Here is a 27,861-nt window from a genome sequence, read left to right as displayed (position 1 = left end):
GTACACTACGTACCAACCTGTGGTGGCGCTCCGCTTAGATAGTGTCGAAAGCGCCCCTACAGACCATTCTCGCCCCTCCTGACCAATACCCCTAGCTCCGCCAGTGTGGGGGGGGGCTGTACTTAATAAGTGGACTAAGTTCTGTTGAAAACTTAAGGTCATCACACTCTCATGGCTCTAAATTCTCAGTGTTTTTCAGAAAAAAAAGAAAAAGTTTTGAAACAGTTTCAGAACTACCCTAATGCAGTAAACTGGCCTTAGCTATGATTATGTGGATGTCTATTGCTGTTTTTATAACTGTAAAGTTTTGGGGCAATTTCTTTTCACTTTCCTTACTTTGCATTCATAATTTCAGTAGTGCATCTTCAATTCAGACATTGGAAGCTTTCAGGTTTGCAGTTCCCATCTAAGCATAAAACATTAAAATCAATTGGTTTGTACACAAGTTATATGTTTTCAATGAGTTCTCATTTCTGAGAAAATTCTTTAATTGCCAAATTTTTGGGGCAAATTTTTCCAAAATATTGGGGTTGAATAATTTACTTCGGTTCATGCCCTCCACTTCTATATGCCAATGGTCCATAGTATGCACTAATGGGAAAAAGTAAGGTAGAGGAGGAGGGGGGCCCAAATGTTCCTCCTTACTCAATGTGAATATTGGATTATGATTCATATTGCACAAAATCACCCCACATATCCCCTCTAGTCCCATCTGCCTTCACGAAGAAAAATAATGTTATTAATACTTAAAGAATAAATATATATATATATATATATATATATATATATATATATGAAGACACAATGTAATGATAAAAAGTTACCCATTAATGTTCATTTGCCATAATTAAACAGTATTGACAAAAAAAAAATGAATTAGAATTTTTTTTAAGTACCCATTTATATTTGCAACAACTCTCAAAAAGATTTTGGATTTTGTCATGTATAAATTTACAATGTATGTATTAATTTCCAGTTCAAATGTGTAATATATATGACCACAGAGTAATCTACAATTTTGTTTCAATTCTGATAAAATCTTGTCCGATCGTTTAATTTATTATCTCTGTGTCTTTTGGTGGTAGTTTCTGCTTTGGCGGCTGGATTTTCTCAATCTTGTAGGTAGGGTCTTGTCCAACCAACCAGTAGGTCAAAATCTCTCCTTTGCCCTGGAAGGAAAAAGAAAAAACAACACATACAACATTTTACAGCTTTAGCTTATACAAGAAATGGGAAAAACATGAGCCACCTTGGGGGGGGGGGGCATGTGCCCTCCCAAAAAAAATTGTGCCCCCCCAGGTGCAATTTGTAGTGTTAAAAAAAAAAAAGCTCAAACAAAAACTTCACCTGCCTCAATTAAAAACATAAATATCGGACAGACTAAGCCCGAAAATTCTTGAAAATAAAGTTACTTCAAGTTGCAAAATAAAGCACCATGTTTCGATGTTTCGATCCTTTATGTGTATTTGTGACAAGCTACCAGTTGAACCAGGAGGAGTGCTAACACTCCTATAACGTCTCATGAGCAGGCTTAATTGATACAAGATGATGAAATAAGAAAACTATTGAGTATAGACTACTAAATATATTAGACTTATTTTTCACTTGGAATTTTGACCAGCGAGACAAAACCTGATAAACCTGGTCCATAAGACGTGCGACCCATTTAAACCTTCATTTTGTCAATGGCAGCATGCAGTGTTATTCAAGGATAAAAATATATCAATACCTTCATTGCCACAAGGCCACGTTCTTCAAGCTCAAAGCCACCAATCTGCCTCAGTACTTCTGCGCATTCTGGACTGATGTGGATCTTCAGAGCTGTAGAAGAGATTCTACAAATATCATCGTTGGATATAAAATCATGTATTATGATGCCGAGGGTTTGGGTCTTTCAACAGAGTAGGGCATAAACACAATGGCGCAATTACTTATTGTAAGTACATTCACTCACATTGAGTTAAATATTGTTCTTACCTATTTCAAGGGTGAAGAATCGGTTGAGCTGGGTTAGAAGTTTTAAAACTGTCTATTTTTTTCGTTTTTTCTGACTCATTTTTGACGAATGTCCACCTAAGACCCACTCTCAATTTTACATACTGACGAATACTTTAGTCATCATTACAACCACTCAGTAACACTATTTGTCTAAGGTCCATGCATTTTTGCATATCGACGAATATTTCCCTTTGGAACAAGCCGAACATAACAACCATGTCATACTGACTTGAGAACCAACTAACTGCCATTTGAAAACACCCAGGATTATGGGAAGGTAATATCTTTATTAGTTCACCTCGTCATTTAATTGATTAATACAGTATTCATATACCACGGAAGCGTAGAAAGGACATGGTGATGAAAGAGAAACAAACTCATCAAAATGACAAAATTCAGAAAAATGACGTTTTGCCGAGTTTAACAACTCGTCAAAACGACAAAATTATTAAATTTGCCGAGATGCAACAAGTCGTCAAAATGACGAAATTCTGAAAATTGACGTTTTGCCGAGAAACAATACTCATCAAAATGACAAAAATCTGAAAATTGACGTTTTGCCGAGATACAAGAAGTCGTCAAAATGACAAAATTTTGAAAATTGACGTTTTGCCGAGATACAGCAAGTCGTTAAAATGACAAAAAATTTAATCTCAACGTTTTGCCGAGATACAACAAGTTGTCAAACTGACAAAAGTCTGAAAATTGACGTTTTGCCGAGATACGACAAGTGGTCAAACTGAAAAAAAATCTGAAAATTGATGTTTTGCCGAGAAAAAAATCGTCAAAACGACAACTTTCAGATTTTTTTATATATGGCTACTACACACAAAAGTGACGAATACAAGTCTGTGACAGGACGAAACTTCAAAATATAGTTCTAGCATATAGTGACGAATGTGTGGCGAATGTCTAAAATTAACTGAAAATGACATGACATAACGACGAATATGTTTACACTAAAATTACTACTATGTAAGAAATTTTTCGATCAGCAACAAACATGAGAACTCAAAGTTCTATTTGTTATATTTAAAATATTGACAACTTTCGGTAAAAAAGATCCTCTTTTAGTTACGCTATACTAAAGTCAAAATATGAAAATCTTTAGAGCGCGTTTTCTCAAAACTCACATTTTGAACATTTGTCACTACTCCAGAACGGGGACGATATGAAACATAAACATGGGGAGGAAAGAATGGGGATGGGGGTATAGATGTTGAGACACAAAACAAACTATCCAAATATAGTCTTTCTAAGGACTTACTTTCCCAAGCTAATTTGTTAATTGTTTTTTAAATGAAATATTTTTGACCGAGAGCAAAAGATGATAATTTACCCACGTCTGCGATTTACGATATCTTTACTCACCGAGTCCGTTTGATTCCATCCTCGAGGCCGTGTTGACGGTGTCGCCAAAGAGGCAGTACCTGGGCATTGTCAGCCCAACAACACCAGCTACGCAGGAACCTAGGACAGAGCAGAAATCATATACTAGCATTAAGTATTTCAACTACTTAGTGCCATAACCCAGCGACATGTATGAAGTCTTTGAACTTGTCTCTTATAAAAAAAATACTGTTCCTATCTACAATAAAAACCCTGCTATACATCTCAGCATTTGTAGCAATGAGTCTTCATGATGGTCAAGCCGGACGATAGAAAAATATTCCTCCTCAAATTCACTCGAGCATTAATAATTTGTTACTAATTGATAGCATAAACTACCCCAAGTACTGCCATTAGTATTCATCCTTGAGCACACCTTATTAATTGACCAGCCACCCTATGATTGTAAACACAAGTGCTCTAAGTGCCTGCACTACTTTCCTGTGTGAAGACAAATTTGGCTCGACCACTGAAGTAGTACACTGTGTGTTTAATCATGAACTTGTGCAGTGGAGCGGGTGGTATTTGCTATAGGGAAGATCGTAATGTAGTTTGCATTGCATTTTGTGATACCTGATAATTTATTCCCTGTAAACTCCTTCTTGTATTACACAAATGCCAGAGAGATGAAAGGTATGAAAGTGGATGTGAAGGAAACAGCAATATAATGGATAAGCTGGTCACTGAAATTACTGAACAACAAAACATTTCAGTTGGCACTTACAGAGCACCATACTTTGTTTAGCATATATAATTTTCTTACAGAATATATTGAGAAAATAATTTCTGTACGCCTGTAGAATACATAAATATATACTTTAAAGGAATAAACATAATTTTCAGAGAAAATATATGTGTACATACCTATATTTTAAATATGTCTCAAATGAATTTTTGAAGTTAACCATGTTTGTATTTTGCAAGTACAGCATATATATATATTTGTACGTAATATATTCCGTTTTCATGCACCATAGAAAGGATGTAATGTAAAATGTGACTTACAAACAGATCACACTTGGTTTTATAACACTAAGTCACAGTTTTAAATTTTGATTGTCAAAATGATATCCATCAATAAAGTTAACCCTTATAAAAAATCAGTTGATTGGATCCAACCAATTTGAGCGAGCATGTTTTCAAAAATTTGGTACAATGAATTACAATTAATCAATCATAAAAAGTCACTCTTTTTTTTCCAATTTAGAAAAAAATGGTAAAACTGGCTAGGTATTTAGTAATATATCGAAGGCCAGGAAAATAAAAGGGCAAAAAAGACATTGGCTAGAATGAAATTTGAATCCAATGACCAATGGAATACAACTTTTGTGAGCTACCTTTAGTAATTTAACCCTACCTCTACAAACTAAACCCATACTTAACCCATTACTTTGAAGCGAGTACATGCTGGTAATATAATGGTATATAGTACATTGCACATGTCACACCAATTTGCATTTCATATATATAACTTAGAATTCAGCAAGATGAGGGGGTAATTCAGCTAAGAGAAGTCAGCAAAGTGCAGAAGCTATCTGCATGCAAGGTATTCAAGACCCAATAAAATGCAACCCTTTACTACCAGGCAGCCTAAGATCAGTATATTCATTACCATTAATTGTATCCCACAGAATCTTATGGCATGGAAAAAAAGATGAAATATGCCAACTTTTGGGGGAGTTACAGGCTAAGGACCTACTCGTGGTAGGAATAATTCAACATAAAAGGTAAACAGACAGAAATTGTTCATGCAGAACTTTCTCACTTCTTTTCGTTCGACAATATTTCACAGGAGTGGGTACATATCCTAGAGTGTAGTATCCCTAGGATTTTGTACAAAATGATATCTAATTTATTAAGTACCCCCAAGCCTACTCTGCTGTAACCCCTGTTCCCACCTGAGTGAATCCCGATCCTGAGTTTGAGCTTCTCCTCTTGTTTGTGGGGGACGATGAAGGTCTGCACCGACTCCAGCAGGTGCCAGGCGGTGGAGGCGATCTGACCAGCGTGGAAGATTCCGTTACGGATGGGTAACCCTGACACCAGCATGTAAGCATCGCCGATTGTCTCAACCTATCCACAGACATCACGCAGGGGCGAAAAACAGCTCAACATTATAAACTATACTACTCAGTCAAAACAGTGTGAAAATGTATAAATCGTGCTTCGGTCTAATTTAATATCTGCTTATAAATGCACTTGTTATGCAGATTGAAGAAATATGTCCGATATCTTATATATAGTAAGCCGATAACACTTATATGTCAGCGAACATCGAAAAATGGAATATGGTTGCTTCGTTAGTTTGTTTCTTTAACTTACATATCGTGACAATTAGTCGCCAAACAATTAGTCGCCTTCTTAATTACATGGATACAATAGCCGATCTAAGAGGCTACTCGCCAATGCAATTGCCACATTTTGCTTTGCACAGTATGTGGTGACAACTTTCCTAAGAAGCAACTACCTTCTTTTTTTTTTTTCTTACCTTGTAAACATCATAGTTGGCAATGATAGCATCAAACAGTGTGTACAGATCATTAAGAAGGTTGACAACCTGTCAGAGAATTAAAATTCAAAGTTTTTCCATCAAGAAAACCCACTAGAATAAAATCGTTTTTCTTGTAATATCACATCTTCTCTGTATGATCGAGTCAAACTATTTTGTCAAAAATTCTAACATCAGTCAACAGTCCTTAATGCATTAAATGAATGAGTTTATTACTCTCTGTTATTTGGTATAAAATATGACTACAAAAAAAAAGACTTTTTAACACATGATTTCAGATATTATTTCTAATTAGTGTTGCAATTTTTTTTTTTTTTCTTTTTCAAATTTTAATAACATGAAAGAACTAACAGCAACTAACATAAAAATGATGTGGAAGAGAGAAACATTTTAAACACAGAGAAAGGAACGTTAACAGAAGAACAAATGGCTTATTCACTGAAACAGCAAATGGAGGTGAGGTTTCATACGGCCTGACGTTTCTAACACAACAGGAGCAACAAGCAAACGAATAAAACTGAACCTGTTTGTCTCTTACGAAGATCCTGCACGAATTGAAACATTGTGCAAATGCTCTGACTGTTACCACGGAAACCTTCCTCTTCTGTCAGCAAAACTTATCTGTTTTTTACATGGAAGAGATCCTTTTCTTTTACCCATTTCCTTAAACAAAGAATCATTCAGCAATTTTTTTTTTGAATTTTTTTTTTTGAATTTTTTTGCGGACTTTTTTTTTTTTTTGGACTAGAGGGTAAGTAACTTTTGCTCACTTGGATCGGTGTGCTGGCAGCCGAGAGGGCGGTAAATCCGACAATGTCGGAGAAGAAGATGGAGACCATGTCAAAGTTCTCTGGAAGGACGGCGATACCTTTGATCAACTGCGATGCAATAGATCTGGAAAAAAAGGGCAGAGCAAGGTCGTTTCACTGTTCTTAAACTTTCAATCAATTGGGAAAGCAGTTGAAAACTTATCTTTTTAGGCTTGAGTATGGGCATTAATCTTATTCGTTGTTTTCATTTACATTACTGTGCCCATTTTTATGTATATTTATATTTTTTACTTTTTACTTTTTTACTTTTATTGCTGTTGTTATTACTTTTAGGTTTTCTCAAGTTTGGTAATTTTATATGCCAGGTATTGGTTCTTTTGTACAGTGCTCTTGAGCATGTTTTATTTCATGATAACAGCACTTTAATATATGGCATTTATTTATATTTTTTATATATTTTATAATTTATAAAGATTGGAGCCTTTAAATAAAATTTTAAAAAATATTAAAAATGTCTACATTATAACTCCATTTCTGGGTAGCTGTTTTTACTGCCACTGATTGTCTAAGCCAAATTCCAAAGCCTTCCTTTTTCAATTGTCCAATCAATGAACAATTTTACAGACCACTGACAAATTGAATTGAGTTGGAAACAGTTGGAACAGTGAAAACACTTCTGGCCGCCACGGGGATTCGAACCCAGACCTCCCACTTTATATGCGGACTCCCAAGGCAAATGAATATATATATATATAAATATATATATTTGAAATTACAATGAGTAATATATACATATATAAATACAGACAACAACTATTAATATCTAATTCAACCTTGTTGAATTCTGTCACACATGATTTGAAATACTGCCACCTATCATTGGATGATCATGACTTACGGAGGGAGCATTCGGTGAAGCAGTTGTTCCGTCTTGGTCTTCTCTTTCCTGAGCTCCTCGGTTCTCTCATCTACCAGTTCCTCCAGGTTGTTGGTGTATCGCTCCATGATGGTGATCATGTTATCCATGATGTTGGGCTTCCTGAGAGAGATAGAAGCAAAGAAGCATCAAATATGTATGTATTGTATATATGTATTTTAGATCCTCCTGCAAGCAGGACCTCGCGAAGAAGCCATCATTGGCTTATCAAAGCCACAAGCTGACCGAAGTCAGTCTCTTAGATTCATATTTAACGTCCATGATTATGAATTCTCAATTGTCAACAACTCTGTAACTGGACGACATACATTAATCTTGGAGTGACTCGAACCGGGGACCTTATGATTGGAAGGCACCCGCGTTAACCACTGAGCTATGACTCCACGAATAGCAACAATGTATACAACAATGTAAACAACAAATAGCAACACTATATAGTCAGTTCATTGTAGCACGGTATGAGAAGCATCTTTGGAAAACAATTTGGAAAAACACTAATCAATTTCTGTTTCCATGACAGATGGGATGGGGGCAGGAAGGGGAAATGGAAGGGTGCACTCGGAGACAAGTGAGATTTGAGGAGTTGCAGGGAGCATGTGCATGGCAGCCGAAACTTTAAGGGGCAATTACGAAACAGTGAAGCCGTGAGTTTTTAAAAAATATGAACCATATGGAAAGAGCTAATTAAATATTATGTCACAGAAACAGACAGGGCTTAATTATCTGCTGTTCCATAATTACCACATTGTTTTGTTAAGACAAATACGACCCCATTCTGAAACATGAATACGACGTACGTCTGGTGCAGACCTACAACATGAAATGGAGATGATTGATACTTACAATCCCTGCTGGAGTGGGGCCAGAAGAGTCCTGATGTGGAGGAAATCTGGTCTCTCCAGTTCATCCTCGTCCCAGGCCCGGCGTATGGTGGTCAGCACGCACTGTGGGGCTACCTCGTTGACTTCGTTCAAGAGCGGCCGGAAAGGAGGCACAGAGGACTCTTTAACCTTCTCCAAGATTTCTAGGATTGAAAGTAACGAAAATATTACACACATTTTGTCACATTTGACTTTTCCTGCTTGAAACTTGTCATCTGTCCAAAAGGCAATTTAAAAAGTGGCCGAAGCTTTTAAAGCACAATTTGACTTCTCCAAAATTTCTAGGATTAAAAATAACGAAAATATTACACACAGTGATCTCAAAAAGTCACAATTTGACTTTTCCTGCTTGAAACTTGTCATCTGTCCAAAAGGCAATTTTAAAAAGTGACCAAAGCTTTGCTTGTCCTGTAGGATATTGGAAATTTCTGAAAGGATGATTTTGAAACGAGCGGCGGACTCGAATTAACGCAGGTAATCATCGTCACTTCTTCTCGGTTTCTGTCACGCGGGTTTGCGAGAATTTCGATCTTGGGGTGAAATGGCGGTAAAAGTTGTTTTTAAGAACAAGTTTGAAAACTCATGGCTCATATACCTTCAACGGATTCTTCATTCAGATAGTAAGGTCCCGCTCTGGAATACATCTCGGTGAGGATTATGGCAAAGGAATAAACATCCCCCTTCACTGTTCCTCCATGGGGCCTCTTATCCCCCATTCGTAACAATTCCGGGGCAGTCCACAACAAAGCTATTTGGAAAGAGAGGGGGGAAAAAATAAAACGGGAGATGCAAGGCATGTCATATTCTCTCGAAAGTGAGTAGGCAACCGGACACAATGGGATCCGGAAGACCATCAGTGTACTGAATTTGGTAAATTATCCACAAGATTTTTTTTCATATGTTTGAAAATATCTAGAAGGGTGTCTTAGTTTGTGTTATCTTGCATTATCCTCAATAGGTTTTTAGGTTCGGTACAAGCCGGGAATAGGTGAGATAACATGAATAGAGAGATTAGGTTTGACTGACAATGCTCAACGTTTCTTCATCAAGATTCAAATCTTGTTTCTTTTGAGACGTGCCGGCATCTCCCTGATAAATTTGGTGACAATTAATCTCCTCAAGTGAATGGAATATATACAAACTGCAAAGTAAGTGTTAAAGAGTCACAAGGCCAGACAGACAAAGGCCCCGAATTAAAAAGATGTGATAAAACATTGTTGTGAATCTTAAGTCGCATCTGGAAGCCAGTAGCTGGACTGGGAATGCTGTTGAGTTCCACATCATCGAATGTTGCCGCGCCATAGTTTACTTCTTACAAGATCTCCACAAGTGGTGAGGGCAAATGTTCCACATGTGGACCCTCCATGAAATACCCAAATCTACTCTGGGTACAAAAACGAAAAAGCCAGTTCCAATTACCTGATATTTTAACCTTCCATGCCAAGTACAATGTGGACAACCTCTGCCTCGGCTCTTGCTTTCAAGTATATTGGCAGCAGGCCTGGGTTGCCTCTGACTACAAACAGCTGGTAGGGGCTATAGGCTTAAAGCATATCTAAGTAACTCAACCAGCTTCTTTCATCTACAAACCTCTGTTCCTGGCGTGCTCTCCGAGTTCGTCGTCTTCTACTTGGCCTTTCTTGAACTCCTGGAGACCATAGTCGGTGATCTGCAGAACCCACCGGTTGTCGACGACGCAGTTGCTCGACTTCAAGCTGCCGTGGGTCTTGATCTCTGAGCTATGGATGTATACCATTCCCTTCACGAGGTCGGCGATCAGAGAAGCCAGAAACATGGAGTCTAAGCGGATGTCATCGTTCTCCAAAATATCCTGTGGTGGTTGAGAGGGGAGGGGGTAGGGGAGGGTGTGGGTGGTAGAGGGTGTTGGAAAAATAATAAACCAGTGTAGTTCATCTGAGAGTACATACATTGTTATCAATACACGTCGCAGAAACTCAAACGCCAGCCTGTTTCCACATGTTTCATCAATTTGGGCTCAAATAAATAAACTGGAAAATAAATGCACATACTAACATTTTCATGGCAAAATTTTTAAACGGAGCAAACTAAATTGACCTTATATGTAGGATATGTGACAAAAATTTGCACAATGGAACTTCTTTGCTTGGTGCAATTAGAAATGTCAGTGTATCTTCCAGCAAAATATGCTACAAATGTTTTTTTTATACATTGCTGTCCTACCACTTACATTTACTGGGCTATAATGCAATAAAAGCAAGGGCATTTTTTTTTCAAATATGCCCGTAACATCACAGTCATAAGCATTAGCCTGCTGACAATTTAGTACAAAGTTTTAGGGCTAATATTTGCATCAGCTAACAATATTGCGTTCAGGTTTTTTATTGTGCCAGTTCTTTGTTGCTTCGTAGTTGTGTTCAGTTAGGAAGGAAATGTTTGCAAATTAAGGACTAATTCCCTACCCTTATTTCCTTGCTTTATGCATACTTAACATGATTAACACATATATCTCAGTATAAAGGAACCTGTCCATCCTACCACCTACAATGTAAATCAAATTTAGTGTTAGGAAACAAATTCACACCAGAATCTGTACATCTCTCATGAGAAGTAGAGGAACTCTGTTGGATTTATGGTGAAAGCTTCCAATTTTCAAAATAAAAAAAAAACTGTTAGCAACCTGCTTATCCACTAAAGAAACTGTGTAAGAGAATGCTTATTCAGCCTCTGAGGATGTTCCTACTAAGGTCGAAACGTCAGGCCCTCTTACTTTTATACATTCTTTTTTTTTTCTTTTTTCCTTTTTTTTTTTGGGCACACTTTTATCACAATTAGACTGTACATTGGAAGTTCTTGTAGCTGTTCCCTAACTGAGCAGCTCAAAATTGTCACAAAGTTATCAGAATAACAACTATGCTGTATCTGCTCTTAAGAGTTAAAGGGTGTGAAGACTCGCGCAAAAAGAAACGTCTAATGCCGGTAATCTGACCTAGTTTCGAATGAAGTGTAACAGAAGTGTTAGACACCAACATAATACACCACCATACTCGAAATACACACACAGCTTGCTACCGTCGGTAATTAGACACTAGTGTACAGTCAGTACATACAGCTGCGGTCAATACCCACAGCACAGTGTACAAACGATACAGCGATGGACATCTCAGGTCCAGCTAAAGATAACAAGGTATCACGTTTCATTACTGTCTGCATTTGGTAGCGACAAGAGCAAAACTTCACTTGGCAAGCAACGGAAAGTTAACTTTTTCACAGGGCGGCACGCGGTGTTTGGGGCGAGTCTTCAATGCCTTTAACTGTATTCCAGTTAAACATACTATGCCCATGCACATGGCTATAGGGACCTTCTATACATCACCATATCGGTGATTACTTGAGTCACTGTCTCGGCGTGCTACACTGAACAACTTACCAGCAGACTTCCCTTGGCACAGTAGGTCATCAAGATACAGATATGTGGAGGATCCACGCAAGCACCGACGAATTGGCAGACGTTATCATGTCTCATGTCTCGCATCTTCGCGGCGTCGAGAAAAGCAAAAACAAAAACAAAAAGCCACATGACACACCATAATTATTTGCAATAATTGCACTCTGCACAAACTTTACACCAATATTCAAGAAGGAAAAACAAAATTCAGAATTTTTTTCCAATTCAGCAATTTTAAAGACGGACATTTTTGTTGGTATCTTTACAGCTACTGTTAACGAACTTTGATTGTTGACAAACAAATCTACCAGCTAATGCACTTGGAGCATTTAGCAAGTTATGACAGGAGAGACAGAACGGTTTTTAATTAACTTCTTGAGGGAGAAAACTTGTTTACTTTGGTGGTAGCTTTTTGCATTTTTTGGAACTAAAAATGGTGCCTTTCTGAACAACCAAAAGGTAATACCAGTTGGTTGTTCAAGGGACGTCTAGAAAAAGTTCTTAAAACTTTAGCAGGTTGTACCATAATTTTCCAAACTTGTATTCTTAATGCGATTAAAAATGACAGAAATAGTTCACATGGAGAAAAACCATTTGCATGAATGAAATATACCATTTCGCTAGTCCTGTTAGCTTAAAATATGATCCACATAATTTTCTGGAGGAGCTGTTAGTGAACACCACTACCCATGGCGGCGTTGTATTTACACCGACAGATTTCCTACATACGGTCAACAGGTCCGCAGAGTGACCGATTATCTCTGCCGCACGGCTCACTCATACTCACATCTTTCAACTCCTTTCGCACGGACCGGTTCAGGTCGATAGATGGCTTGTTGATGGGTTTGATTGCGCAGATATTTCCCTGCGAAATGGAAAAGATATAAAACTACATCACCGGCTGTATTAAAAACTGCCGGTCTGTCTGCCTGTCTGTTTATTACGGAACTAAAACATTTCAGATCACGGAAAAATGCGACGACTAAACCCTCGTAAACATCATCACCATTGTCTAGCAATCAAGTTCAATACCAGCTTGAGGCCATTTTCAAACAATTTTCAAATTTCAAAACCTCAAAGGACAACAACCTAGTGGTGTGAAAATTTATTTTTCCAAACAAATGGCCAAACAGATCCAGGAGTTAAAAGTTCCGTCAACTCCTTTAGAAAGTAGATAGCCTTGTCAGACCCAGCCATTAATGGAGCTTGAGCCGATGCCTTAAGTCCGGGATGATCGAGGTGACCGTTACCTTGTAAGTTCCGATGGTAGCAAAGATCTGCTGGGTATCTTGATTCGTCAGGACCGATATGGTACTCATGACCATACTCTTCATCGACATGCCCTGTGCGTTCTTTTCGTTTCCGCGGGTCTGTATGTCCTCGTAGAAGACCTTCCAGACCAGACTGTCCAGCTCGGACTCGTACTTCTTTTTCCTTTCGAGGGAGACGAAGAGGATATCAGTTTGCAAAACGACTGACAGTAGACGACGATGTATGTAAATTTGCATGATACTTTTGAGAATTGACGACCAGTGAAGAATAGCAAAGTATGTCGCTTTGAAGATGGGAAATGTTAAAACAAGACTTGGCCAGCGGAATTTGGAATTAGGAAATGACCATGTCCCCGAGGCTATCCTCTTGGGGACATAATTAAGGTACGAAAACTACACTATACACACCTGTAGTAGTAGTAACCAGCGGCAGCCGAACAGAATAAAATCATGAAGACCGGGATGAGGGCATACAGATACGTCTCTGTGATTGAGAGAGAAAAGTTGCGAGTATGTTCACATATCACACAAACGGTAACATCAACACCCTTGACAGGCTGACAGCAGTGGACAAAATTATCATGAAGTTCAAACCTTTCGCTGTATTTTTTTTTTGGGGACAAGCGTTCATGTTTGTGTCTTGTTTCCAAGAATTTATAATCAACCGAAGGTATATCTAATAGACGTAAAAGAGAGAGTCAAGGAACGTTCTTGAGTTTAATTTAAAGCAGTTTGGTCATTTACATGATGCGAGACGTCTAAAACACAATGTCTACCAGATAAACAATCGGTCCATTTTAGAACTTTAAAGAACCTAAAAGTAGAAAGTTAAATTTGATCAACATAACGATAATAAAACTACCACTTATCACAGCGCAGCAACCCAAAGATGTGGCAGCTATTTTCGGAGTTAATTTAATGAGAAAATTAAGCCACAAAAGGTTCTTACATCAAGTTTTCCTTTTACTTGGCCAACTAATGACTTTGCTACATTTATGATCCACTTGTGGTCACAGGTTTTTCTTTGACCCTTACACTCTCATATTGAACAAATGAGCTTACTTGGACAAAGTTTTCCATCGAAACCACAAAACGGCTTGTCTTTTAGAGGTAGACCATCCTCTGTAGGCCAGTCAATTTCAAAATCACCAGTTTTGTCAAACGTCTACAAAAGGACGAAAATGAAATAAAGAAGCACAAATATCATAACTGTTCGCCAGAAAAGCACAGAAACATTATAATTAAATGTAGGTAGTAATGTTATGAAAATGAAAATGTACATATGCGTGTATGTATGTATGCGTGTTTGTTTATATGTTCATGTACATGCATCAATTAAAAAATATATATATCCAAAATGGAAAAAAATAAGTTCTGGTGATTCTGGGCTGTAATGTGAAAAGTGTGTCATTAATAAAATAGAAAAATGAACTTATACCTAAGGCCACCCACAGGAATGATACATGTACCATTTTGGCAGCTAGCCACTGGTGTCTCCCTTAAATTCTAGATCCCAATTGGTAAAAGAATCTCTACAGGATTCTACTACAAGGCTGAAGAAAACAAACTTTTCTTTGTAAAGGTCAGGGGAGGGGTCAGGTTAAAGGGGGGGGAGAACACACAACACTTTGGCAACACAATGAAAGCTTCATTCCTACTCACAAGTATCATTACATGCTAGCATTCTACAAATCTACAATACCAGGGATGTGCCCAGGATTTCCTTAGTGCCGGGTATACTGATCTCCTGGGGGAGGGGTCTAAGGGCTTTTTAAGCACATACACAAGTACTAATTTTGCTAACAATTTACATTTTAAATTTTTTTTTTAGTGAAATATATTACGTACCTGGTGAAAATTATATAAGTTTGTTTCAAAGAGATTTTACAAGGGACTGAATTGAGAGAAGTAAGTAATATTTCTCGCATGCGTATTAAACTGATGCATTATTAGTCTGTATGATTTTGGCATCTAGGCTAGGCCCAATTTATGTTGAATTTATTGTTAGGAATGTCGGGATTTTAGATGCTGGGCGGGATTCACAATTTTTCAGACAGTGCTGGGCGGTAATTTTTTAGTGCTGGACAGGGCCGCCCAGCGTGGGCACATCCCTGAATACTTCATATCATCCATTTTCATATGTCCTACATTACAGCAGCATTTTGCGTTTGGTCGCCGTTTTCTATTTTTTTGACAAGTCCATCAAGTTTTTTACATATATCAATCACAAAACAGCAAACTAAGGTATCAGCCAAGTTTTTCCCTGCCAACATCGTTAATTGGCGAGCAATTAAGGATATTTGCAGAGAATGAGAAAAGTATCCACGACAAAATTCCACATTTAAAATTAATCGCATACAGTACCCCAAACCCGCTAGTTTGAATTCAACCAATCAGAGATGCAGGTTTAGTTATGAGCCGTTGCTAAAAATAGATTCAAGACTTTGCGTTGGCACAACCAGGGAGTTGTTATGGAACTCCCTGGTACAACTGCCATATACAATGTACACAAATCAAGCTTGGTGTTGGATTACGTATTGGGCTATGACGTTGGTAGTGTTTAAATTTACATATTATGGGCAAGGTTAATTGGGATCCCAACGGAAAATATCTTGGAGAAAAACAAAGTTGAAAGTTGCAAATTTTTGGACTTTTATGCCACCATTTGAAGTAAGATTTAAATAGATAAGTTAGTTATGTATGTCGTTATGGCATAGTGGAGTCAGTGAGGTTGAGAAATATCATAGAAAAGGACGCAAAATGCTGCTTTAAGACCGGACGCAACAGCGACATTCAACTTACCCATTCACCGTCGACCTTGGTAAAGATGCCGTAGTCCTGGCAGACTCTGTCTCCTGGGGCTTTTCCGTCTATCCTCTCGTCACCCGTGAGTAGATAGCTCGTCACCAGCATGAAGTTGGAAACACCGTCGCCATTCTCGTCGATCTGCCTGGTTATTCTCCCGACACCTGGATTAGTTTGAAAGAGAGAGAATCAGCCAAAAGAAAAAAGATGGCAAGCCACTCGATCGCCAAATCTGAAAACGACGAACTTTTAAATGAGACAAAACTCAAAGTGGTCACCTACTACCAAAACTTTGTCATCGTTTCTGATAACTTGGATATTGCAGCGAGCCAAAAATTGATCCCTCTAAATCATATTTTCATGTTCAAAACATTTGGTGCAATAGTATACTACAGGAAATACTTCTCCACAGTTTAGAAAATTTTATGTAGTATTCTCAATCTCCACACCGCCACTCCCCCTCCCACACCCAAAACAAATGTCCCATCATTTCCTTTGTACTCTCTTTGTCGTATATTATTTTAAGATCTCTGATGTTATAACTTTGTTCTAACCGCATATATGTAAATTAGAACTATTCCAGGTACCACATCATTTAATGTACCATGAAGAGCATAGGGCATAACCTTTTGTGCTCTGCAGTTTCACACAGCAGACACTGTCGGTCTGTAGAGATAACTCCTAGTGTTTGATGTTGATTCATTCCGGCTGAGCCTAATTTTGAAGCAGCTAGAGCCTTCCTTCTGACACTGTGCCTAAGTCAAGAACCCTTAAAAATTTGTTACGTCACCATGCAGTCCTGAGAGCTTTTAGAGAGACAATTGGCGATCCTCAATTTGGGCGAACCAAAACACACATGAAAACCAATGCATCCAGCCAAAGCCATATCATTGCGAGATATGCAACACGTATGTTTACAGACTGTAGTGCCATTATCCTGACCCAAGCCCACCGCCATCCCCCCTCCACCCCCTCCCACCATAAAGAACTAATAGAGTGGTCCAAGTTCCCCATAATATGGTGACCCACTAGGTGACATATTGGTCAAAGTTCCCTACCATGATAATGTCTCGACTCAAGTTCCACAAAGAGCTAATCATGGCACCCCTGCATCCCGTTTAGAGATATATACTATAGCAAAAAAGGGCACTTTAGAAACTATACAAGCGAGAAACCGCTGAAATCATCAAGTCCACTTACTGTTGTACTGAGTGTTAAACATGCGAGACACTAACTTGGCACCATCATAGGGGTCATCTCCGTCTGCGAGGTGTGCGTCCAGGGCGATTGAAAACTGGGTGACAGCGTCGTAGATGAAGGAACCGACCGAGCCAAACTGAAGACGAAAAACAAAACTAAAATATCACTACGGAGAGACCCAAAGAAAATTTGGTCATAAGAACTTTTAGTTATGTGGATACATGAATTATAAACATAATAAAAAAAATTCAAATGTAAAATTATCAGTGCTGACCAGTCACAAAGTCAATGTGTTGTATTCTGTAAATTACATTTCAACTTATTGTGTCAAGTTGCTATTCATATTATGGTTGTAGAGGGATCATGTGCACAGGAGACGTTATTATAACAATGCTTTCGTATTTAATTCAAAATCGACAATTAAGAGAAGAAGCTTTAATTTTTGTTATTTTCCGTTTTTCAGAAGGAGCATTTGGGCCATGAAACGTACCTCCCAAAGGGTCAGATTGCGTTTGGCTCCCGTTTCTTGATCAGTGGTGTAGTGACCCAGGGATATTCCCTAGTGGGAGTGATCAAAAGGCAAGCATAAGGGTTTGACCAAAGGAAATTAAATGAAAGTTTTATTCTAAAGTTCTCTTGGGATGAAATCTGTACAGGGAAGAAATTGTTTTGTGGATGTGTGTAGAGTATGAACGACAACTAATTCTGTCAACAGGGTATGTGTACCAAAATTGTCAACAGTTTATGAAACAGTTACATAGGTAGATATTATAACGGCATCACATGGAAAAAAGGAAGAGAAAAGAAAAAAACTGTTGGAGAGAAATGATTGCAGCCCTTATATCTATCTGACAAACAGACCACATTGTCCACATCACGTTGTCTAGCTTCGAGTCCCATCTGTGACCTTTGGTGATCGCAGCTGACCAAAACACAGCCCTTGGATTGTTGAACTCACTTCTGGTACAGTAAAGATCATTTGGACTCTCTCGGTCATTAAAACTTTTCTTATTCTCTTTAGTGTTAACAATTGGACACACTAGCTTGGCACATTTAAAACCCATTGAGCATCCCGTCCAGCATCGATTCTGGGCTATATAGGATTATAATTATCATATCTGAGCATAGTTGCAAAATCAAAATCAATTCTGGTATCAAACTAGACTGCAGCATGAAATACAACTGCAGCATCAAACGCACTGCTATCATCATAACCATTCATCATATCCAATTCGATCGCAGCTCGGAAAACGTTTGAAGTAGCTAGAAAACTTGCCGCAGCCGAAAAGTTTACCATATTGGAAAGATGAAATTATTTCGGTTTCATCTGATTTTGACATCCAAACAGGCATGCAACTACAAATGTTATCAGCACAGACCCATTGGGAAAGTTGTTGCCTTAAAATAAGAAACAGGGGTGTTTTTATTACATTGCAGCTTAATTCGTGCAATGCAATCTGTGCACTACCCATTATTGCAACAATCGTTGAAACTTACATCATTTTCGGAGGTACTGTTGAAAGGAGGCCGCTGCGTATACTTCTGTATATCTTTGTTGAAGTTCCAGATGGCGAACCCGTCGGACACTCCTTCCTGGTTCACGATGAGTAGGTATCGGAATGCCAGCATGGCAATGTCGTCTTCGCTCTCAGTTGCCCATTTCGAGTATATCCCTGCGCAAATTAAGAGTTCGCAAACAAGCTGTCAATTGTGACTAGTCAGTTGTGAGCAAATGTGCAATGTTTCCAGCCAATTAACACATGAATGAATGTCAGTGAAGTACAATTAGTAAGCAAAAGGCTTAGAATTGGTATAAATACAGATAATAAAATTTAAAAAATGAGCACAGTGATATCATCAGCTCTTTGAAGAGTTCTCAATTTAAAAAATGAAAAAAAAAATCTCAGAAAACTTATTCATATAACTTTTTGTCACAGGGACTCTTTAAATGTCTTTCTAAAGCACACACACAAAAAAAAACAATAAAAAATACCAGTGGCGGAGCTAGGGGTATTGGTCGGGGGGCGAGAATGGTCTGTAGAGGCGCTTTTGACACTATCTAAGCCGAGAGCCACCACAGGTTGGCGCGGAGAGTACCGAAATTTACTGAATGTATGGACACTCTGCCACTGAAAAAATACATTGAATCTCCTACAGGCAACGTAAACTGTATCAATTCAAACAGCCAGAGATCAGACCATCGAAGACCTCGTTGATTTTCACTTGTTACCGACATTTTCAGGGCCTGTCCTTAGAGGCTTAGACCTGCATTGTGTCAACCAGCCAATACCGTAAATCTTCCGTTGCATATGCGGTCTAATTTATATGTATTTGGGCTTGTATGGGATTTTCAGGAAGTCTGTCAAGTTAACTGTAATCAACTGAATAAATATACTACAGCATTTAAGACAATGAGTGCCGCAATAAAAACTACCAAAAAACCATTCATTTAATTACAAGCTGATGGCTCTCGTGGCAAGCAGGCTCTTCTTTTATTCCCTGTCTACATGTACTGTACACCTCTCATGAGGTGTATTACATGGATTTAATGATTACACCATTGAACTTTGTCAATATTGCCATGCACAATTGCCTTCAAATCTTTTATATGTTTATCACCCAGACCCAAAGAAAACAAACAGAAGCGCATAATTAATATTACTAGCTAGCTCGTTGACAAAATATGTATCCATTCCACTCAACATATCAAAATGTTCAAAACTATGCAGGGATGTACTCAGGAATATTTGAGTGCCGGGCAGATTGAGCGGTAGTGTCATCCACACCCTGGGAGTCTCATGGGTGGGGTACCCCCTCCCCACTGGACAAATTTTGCACATGAAGTGTGCTTTGGTGGTGCTATTTTTACTATTCTGTGCCATGTATTCTCCCAGATTTTCGTTATGGTAAAATTTGTTGAATTATCATCAAAAAAGTGCCGGGCGGAAATGTTTAAAATACTGTTTGTGCTGGGCGGCATTCAGAACTGCTGGGCGCAGCCGCCCGGTACCGCCCAGTGTGAGCACATCCCTGCTATGATATGACTTCCAGTGTCTTCCTGTAACAGATATTTAAGTATTCTTTCTGCGACATGTACTTACATCGGATACTGTGAAAGTCTGTCGTGATACGGGACACCATGTCGGTAATTTCGCCCAGCACCATATGCTCTCCGTCATCAAAGTAGCCACCCTTATATCCGGCAAGCATGAAACTGCGCAATTCGTAGTGGTCTCCCAGGAATAGGTAGACTGGGGAGAAGAGAGCCATGACGATTAAACGAACAGTTTAGCAATGCATCGATTTTGTCCAAGAGTAAAAGAGGAAATCGGTCTAACAGTCATGGTAGAATCTGCCTTCGATACCTAGGACCTAAACATGGATTTTGAGACACCGCATGATGAAATATCAGAGTTGCCACGCTTAAACTTGAGGCACACTACTAAATGTCATCCTTGAGCAGTGAACACTGACAAAGAATGTACGTCCACTTTTCCTTACAGTTTTTGCAGAGGTTTACCAGCGTGATCGATTAAGTTAACCTTCTGAGCATCGAGTTCTCTAAGTCCAAGCTAACTTTCATGCATTCCAAGCATGATTATGAGGGATGGGCCCTCTTGTGCGTTGTGGCACAGTCTTCGTGGAAGCTCCAAGGGCATGGGTCGGCCGAAAAGTTTTGCAGACACTTGATCTAATATATCCAATCTTTAATTACAAAAACTGAATACAAAATTTTTAATTAAAACGTGATTAGAAATTAAGTGCTAATGCATCTACATAGCTGTTTGATTGCTTCAAACTTGCTAACCCAAAAAAAAAAGGCTACTTTTTAAGTTTTACGCTTCTGTTTACATCAAAGTAAACACAGTTTTACTGAGAGAGTCTTCTACACTATGTCTTCTAGCTTTTGAGTTTATCCTCATTGGCAATATTGTTTGTTGACTTTCTGTATATATATTTATATATAGTTGTTACAGATTACAAAAGTTCTTGAGGTACTTTTTGAGCATTATCAAGATAAGGAGTAATGATTCTCAATTGCAAATGATCGGAAAGAATGGCTTATAGCATGCCTCCACGAGTGAAACCTATAGACAACCAGCTGCACTAGAAACCATACATGTAATTATTTCATTTAGGTAGTCTACCAATTAATCAAAATGTATCAAAGAACTCTCACTTTGTGGGGAGTGGGAGTGGTGGGGGGAGGGGGGAATTCTGCTTCAGAGTTAGTAACTTGTAATCTGAAATCAGATAATTGTGAGTAACCACATCTAGATACAATGTGACTGAGGGCTTTGTAACTGTAAACATTATGTAGTCAGCGTAGCTTGCGAAGAATTAATTAGTATTCAACTTTTGCGAAGCAGCTTTTAATTCTCAGAGCTTGTCTCTTCATAAAAGACTATCATGGTTTCTACTGAAAAGAATAACCCTCCGCTTTACACATCTTTTCACTTCTATAGCAAGGTTGACCCTTTTGCATACAGTAGCATTAATTTTGCAATGCGCAAAAATACCGGAGAAAATTATTCCTTGGCCTGGTGAGAATAATGAAAATTTGAAAAGTAGTTCAACCGACACAAAAAAAACAAAGGCTTTCAACTTTCTACTAGTGGCTATACTACAGCTATTTCAATAATACATCCATAGGTCATAAAAAATGACCTGAAAGTCAAAAACCAAAGCATATTTCATATCATTTCACTCATAATTTAGCACTTTAACATGTATAAACAAATAATATAGTTGTACGCAAACTAAACTGGACATAAACCTCTCAACAAAGCTAACCAATAGAGAAACCTTGTAGAGAGTGCTGTGCTGTTTACTTGCAATGGAATATATTCCATTTAAACAGTCAAAAGGTTGTGTCATAAATTATGACCGTGAACATTTACTCTAAATGGTTGCTATTTGCACAATTCTATGAAAACTGGACAAATGAGTGCATATTTGATATTTTACCACATCAGGTTTGTTTTCTTTTGGAAGGGGAGGGGGATAAATAAAACGGTAGTAAACAGTTTCATTTTCTCTGATTTTTCGATACCAAAAAATTGAAATGTTTATCTACACAGATCGAACAAATAATTTCATTAAAAGGTTAAAAAATGTTATCTTACTTCTCGCAGATGAGTGAGTCTTCCTAAATATAGGAGTGAAAGGGTCGGCTGTGCCATATGGATTAAAGCCAGGCTGAAAGTAGTGTTCATGCAGAATGGTCACATTGTTCAATTCAAACAGATCTTTCATCAACTCCAAGACCGGTGCATATTTGGTGTGGTTCTTGGCTACGACAGCGACCTGTGAAAAGACAGTTCGGGTGCATTCACAAGAATAAATGTCATAAATAATATAATATATAGAATATAATAACATAACTTGTATATAATATTCATGGATTGTTTTCCTTTATCCTCCCCTTCCCCCATCCCAATCCCACCCTCCCATCATCCACACCCCCCCTCCATTCCCTGACCTATCTACTTTCAAGGAAAGTAAGACATTATTGTGCATAGCTTGCTGCCTAGGTTCAAAACTAATTCTACAACCCCTACAACATTTCCCAAATTTTTTTACTTTATATATTGGACAACTTCACTCAAATACACCAAAACAGAAGACAAACATGGCAATGAATGGAGCTGTGAAACACATTCACGCAATACCATTTAATGAGGTCTACTGCTAAAGTTTATTTCAGAATTCCCTGTAAAGATCTCGAGATCAGCTAATGGACTTACTTCATCCCAGTCGAACATCTGCATCGTGGCCAACATCACGTGCGCACAATTCTTAATAGGCGGGATCACTCGCACAAAAGTTGGAAAAATCTCTTTATTCGAAAGGCCATCTTCGTCACAGTACTGCGTCAATTTGAAAAAGAACATAAAAAAATAGATATTTAAAGCTTTATAACAAATTGAGAGACAACTAACAAGCTAAATTGTGGACAACATGATAGAAAGCAGCACTGTGCATTGAATATGACACAACCTGATGAATGGTACCATACCTGGTCATTAAAAGAAAGCAAAGGTACATGGACACAATGGTTCACTAACCAGGGATGATAAAAGTTTTTTCCCCTCAAAGTTTAACAAATTTTGAAGGAAATTTACCACCACAGGAGCGTTAGCTCAGTGGTTAATGCCGGTGTCTTCCAATCATAAGGTCCCCAGTTTGAGTCACTCCAAGATTAATGTATGTCATCCAGTAAAAGAGTTGTCAATTGACAATTCATAATCATGGACGTTAAATATGAATCTAAGAGACTGACTTCGGTCAGCTTGCGGCTTTGATAAGCCAATGAGGCTTCTTCGCGAATTCCTGCTTGCATGAGGATCTAAAATACATACACACATGAAATATATTTTCTGTTGTACATTATCTGTGTTGGGACTCAATGGTGTCTTTAACTTGCTAAGTACAGTAAGAGCAGCCAAATGGATATATCCACAGGGCTGTCCTCTCTTTCTTTGATTTAGGGATATGTGCATGCAATTACGTGTGAAATGTGAATATTGCATGGTTGGTTCAGAATGACACAATTTATAACCCTGATGGTTTGTGAGGTCCACATTTAAGTAGGTGCCATCAATCTGATTTTATTATTCTCCTTTTCTGTGAAATTGTCCATAAAACATTTTGGGGGTAATGGACCAAAAGAAATTATTTTGTATTCAAGCCCTGCTTCATGAAGCAGGACTTGAATACTGTAACAACGTTTCATTATGTCTTGGAGTGCTATGGAAGAACGGAGACATACAAAAACATGAACATAACAAAGTTTGCATAATACAGTAAACACACTAACCATTATCAAGGTAACACTGAAATATCAAGAACTACAGTATTACACCAATAAGCATACATTTATATGACAGTGATTCCCTTGTCAATAGTTGTTTGGATAGTGAGGCAGGAGGGTTGTTAATAAGAACTTACCAAAAAGTCAAACTTACCCAAAATTTTTTTTTTTTTTTAACCCACTCTCGTTCTTGTAATTTATGCTTTTCTATTATAAAAGTGTTTTCAAACTCCATATTTACACACCATTCAAATTACAATTTAACAAACCAATATGGCATCACCACACACCAATAATAAACATGCATAAACATGAAACAAACTTTAAAAAAGTCCAAAAGGCATTGCATTAAGCTAGGACAGAATTTGAGCCTGTGACACAAAGATATAATACTGGTTGCTCTTTGACGACTTACATAGTCTATAAGCGGGAAATCCACAGAGCTAGCAAATCGAGCCTCATGTGTGCATGTGCAACCAGGCCCAATTGCAGCAATGTAGCCATCCTTCCACCATTCAGCAAGTTTTTCCAGCCCATTGTTGATAAAACATTCTGTGTCAATCCAGTCCCAAACTAGGTTGTGTGCTGAGAAGATAAATAGAAATTTGCTTGATGTAGAACTAGAACGTTTACATGAAAACATTGTTAGCCTAGGCCATGTCCCTGTGATGCCTTTGTTCATCATTAGTCCAATACTGCAGTATGGCAACCATAGTGTAGGCCAACAAGTATGAAAGCGTATGAAAGTTACTTTGTAATCAGTAGAACTACGTACTATTACTGCTAATGCATAGGCTATATGCTAGCCTAACAAATAACATTTAGGCCTTGCGAACTTAGGTTTATACTACTTACTAATTATACATAACAATTTGACTTTCGAAATTTGCGTTTACGCGCAAAACCGTTTAATTACACAATATTTTCCACAGTCATATGACTCAATATGTCGGCACGCTTGTTCATCCACATATAGCGTAGGATACGCCTAGAAGTTTCACATCTCTTCGAGACATTTCTGCAGAGTGACCACGACATACACGTTCGAAACTTACAGCAAAGATACCGCCTTCTGGTCAATATAAATCATCGTGGGGCGCGGGCCCGGGTATTACTGTATGGTACGGTGTATATAGGCTACATATGATGTAGGCTAGTTGCACTGATACTAGATAGAAATAATGTAGTTGCCGTCTTTGTATGTCGAATTGTAATGTCTTTTTCAATCGCAATTTAAATCTACAAAGCCTGATCCGAAACTACCAACGTTTCCACAAGCAAACATCAATTTTGTATTTTGAGACCCTTCATGGATTACTCCACCGAATTAGCGGAATTTTACGTCAAACTTCAATACATGCGCGAAGCCGGTATATGGACATTTTCCTTGCTTCGAGCAGTTTAACTTCCGGCCGTTATAATTGATAATAGTGCACTTACTTCTGAGAATACTGTTGTTATCCGCATTAATATCGTCAATAGCCAGACTAAAAGCTCCAGCGACTTCCCAACCAACAGGCCGATTGGCGTCATCGGCGTCTTCCACTTCCCAATCTGACATAGGAACCAGATAACCAATTTTGAATGTGTCACCAAGAACCGGTCCGACCAAAAAACTCAAAAGTAACGTTCCAACTCCAAGTACCCAGCGATGCATTTCGCCACTTTTCCTTCTTTCGAGTGACTTGATGTTATAAAGATGATGTTGGTAGGCTATTTACATTTCGGCTGCGTCCGTATCGTCAGCTATGTATTCCGATCTAGCTATTTGCTTGTTACGACAGTCAGTTTAATCAAGAGTTTTATGAAAGTTTAATATTATTATTATTATTCTTCAGTCCAATCCCACGGTAGGCAACTCTGTACCGACCGGTCTTGAGCAAGCTGTACGGGGAACAACTTCAGCCTATTTCGAAGGAAAACAGAAACTACTCCACGCGCATACAAGACTACGCCCTGCTCTGCGTTTATAGCCAGTTTTACGTAACCCACAGAAAACACAAGTGTGGTTGATTTGCATATGCGCTTTACTTTTGACTACCTCGAATCGTGCGCGCACCTAGTACGCGCATCCTAAATGGAAAGTCCTATGCATTATGCCATATGTTATTCGCCAAAGCGCTGTAACAGATCTCTGCCTTACACGCGCGCACACAAAAAGTGAAGCTAGTGCACGCGTGCGCCTATACACACGCATATTTTGCACAAAATGATTAATTTGCAACGCTTTTGTTAGCACACGATGACGGCTATATCGTTAAGAAATCATGTTTATGAAAAACGTACGTGCTCAGAGCTGAGGCGCGCGTTTACATAGCTTCTTCCTTCATAAATGTTATGCCCGATAGAGAATTAATTTTAAGTTGGTCATCATGTATTTGTATCTTCAATATGTTTGTTGATATGACTTAGGCTTGTAGGGCTTCCCTCGACGATGAAACACAATAACAGTATTCTTTCAGTAGACAAAGACAAGATTCCGTGTTTAAGATTAAAGTTTCACTTTCATGTGACAAAAAATAAGTTAAGCTTTTAGATATTATACCAAACCATATTTTGCAATTTAAGGACGTTATAATGTTACGAGGGCCCATTGTAGCCTAACGCTAGTCACTGCTAGTGAGAAACCTAATGTTATAATGTGGAGATTAATTGAAATTGCCTACGTGATAAATCAGTATTTGAGAAATTAGGTCGGGTTACCGTGTCACAATGTTATAATACACGATTGTTCTGGTATATTCCTTATGATGACGCGCTGGTCTCGGGTTGACGTCGGTTTGCGTGAGATCGCGTGTAAGCTGTACACATCTTCGTGGATTCTCTGGAACGTACGCGAGATATGCAAAGGACTTCCAAGAATAGAGAGACTGGGTCAGGTGTATCGAGAAAGATCTAGATGATTCTTGACATGGCGAATAGTTTAAAAGCCCGCCCAGATCGGAGAGTTTCTCAGTTTCTGTACGAATACAAGCGACGACACATATTATATCATTCTACTATATATCGTCAGTGCTCAACTACCAGTATTTTCTGAAGGATTGAGATATCGATACCAAGATTGACTCTACACTTCCATTCAGAAGTTTGAAGAGGACTTTGCTGTGAAAGTACAGTTTCCAGTCTTTATTGCGGAGAAGGTGAAGAATTTCTGTCTCCGTTGAGGAAGTTCGTTACGCCAGGAGTTGGTGGCTATAAAGCTGATTTTGGACTGACTCTGGTAATATTTAGTCGGCGAGAAGTTCGACTTGTGCTTTACTCTATTGTGGCTGGAAGTCCGTCTTCTATTTTGGAGCATCGCCGGAAAGAAGGTGACTGCTGTTTCTGGGATCGCGAGAAACTTCGTCGAGGACCAGTGAATTTCGCGGTACAACGGACCGAGAATCGTCGTCATCAAGGTCGTGGCCGCTGAGGGATATCGCCGTTGGAAGAGACCAGCGTGTTTTAAAGTGTATCCTATCTTGTTAAGTTTGTGAGTAATTTTCTATATATTTGTAATTACCACTTTTTGTTGTTGGTTCGAAATCCATTGTTCAATATAGTTTACGTTCTCATTCAGATTCTCTAGACTCGTTAATTTGTCTGTGTTCCTTACGGAAACGAACCCAGGCTTGTGTCTCGTTAAAAATTAGTTATCGAGACCTCTCGCATTCCAACGTAACAATAACATTAACAATTTCGAGGAAGCAATAAACCTTGCACAAGCTTCTGATACGTGGCGGAGGTTAATCACTGAGCATGTCGGATAGACGAGACTCAACTTATACTTACTAGCAAGACTCCAGGAAACGCTGCAGCAAAGGTTGCTTTAAGAGAAGGATTGAGACATACTGATAAACCAGTAGGAAGGCCCGTGACTA

General features: G+C 38.5%; 1 protein-coding gene across 2 annotated transcripts; it reads right to left on the bottom strand.

The window, feature by feature from the left end:
• Window positions 1-894: 894 nt before the first annotated feature.
• Window positions 895-25,961, bottom strand: LOC139973363 (speract receptor-like). Of its 2 annotated transcripts, XM_071979982.1 has the most exons (24): window positions 25,442-25,961; window positions 24,417-24,586; window positions 22,935-23,057; window positions 22,314-22,494; window positions 20,289-20,438; window positions 18,685-18,860; window positions 17,678-17,746; window positions 17,188-17,323; window positions 15,985-16,151; window positions 14,245-14,347; window positions 13,591-13,666; window positions 13,162-13,345; window positions 12,699-12,776; window positions 11,894-11,998; window positions 10,075-10,315; window positions 9,080-9,232; window positions 8,447-8,627; window positions 7,565-7,705; window positions 6,667-6,790; window positions 5,876-5,944; window positions 5,286-5,460; window positions 3,370-3,468; window positions 1,730-1,821; window positions 895-1,169 (listed from the first exon to the last, which is right to left on the bottom strand). In XM_071979982.1, the coding sequence occupies exons 1-24, from the start codon at window positions 25,656-25,658 to the stop codon at window positions 1,053-1,055; spliced, it is 3,327 nt and encodes a 1,108-aa protein (XP_071836083.1). In that variant the 5' UTR covers window positions 25,659-25,961; the 3' UTR covers window positions 895-1,052. The 2 variants fall into 2 exon arrangements, with proteins under 2 accessions (XP_071836083.1, XP_071836084.1); XM_071979983.1 differs by lacking the exon at window positions 17,678-17,746 and having other exon boundaries at window positions 896-1,169; window positions 25,442-25,958.
• Window positions 25,962-27,861: the final 1,900 nt, after the last annotated feature.

This window comes from Apostichopus japonicus, chromosome 9, assembly GCF_037975245.1.
Source record: "Apostichopus japonicus isolate 1M-3 chromosome 9, ASM3797524v1, whole genome shotgun sequence".
NCBI lineage: Eukaryota > Metazoa > Echinodermata > Holothuroidea > Aspidochirotida > Stichopodidae > Apostichopus > Apostichopus japonicus.
This window is presented reverse-complemented; position numbering and strand designations above follow the sequence as displayed.

Excerpts from the sequence above, each read along its gene's own strand:
- LOC139973363 (XM_071979982.1), bottom strand. The coding sequence starts at position 25,658 with ATGCATCGCTGGGTACTTGGAGTTGGAACGTTACTTTTGAGTTTTTTG. Across the intron at positions 11,999-12,698 it reads TGCGAAAGGAGTTGAAAGAT|ATGCGAGACATGAGACATGA; the intron begins GTGAGTATGAGT and ends GACGCCGCGAAG. Across the intron at positions 3,469-5,285 it reads CAGGATCGGGATTCACTCAG|GTTCCTGCGTAGCTGGTGTT; the intron begins GTGGGAACAGGG and ends GCTCTGTCCTAG.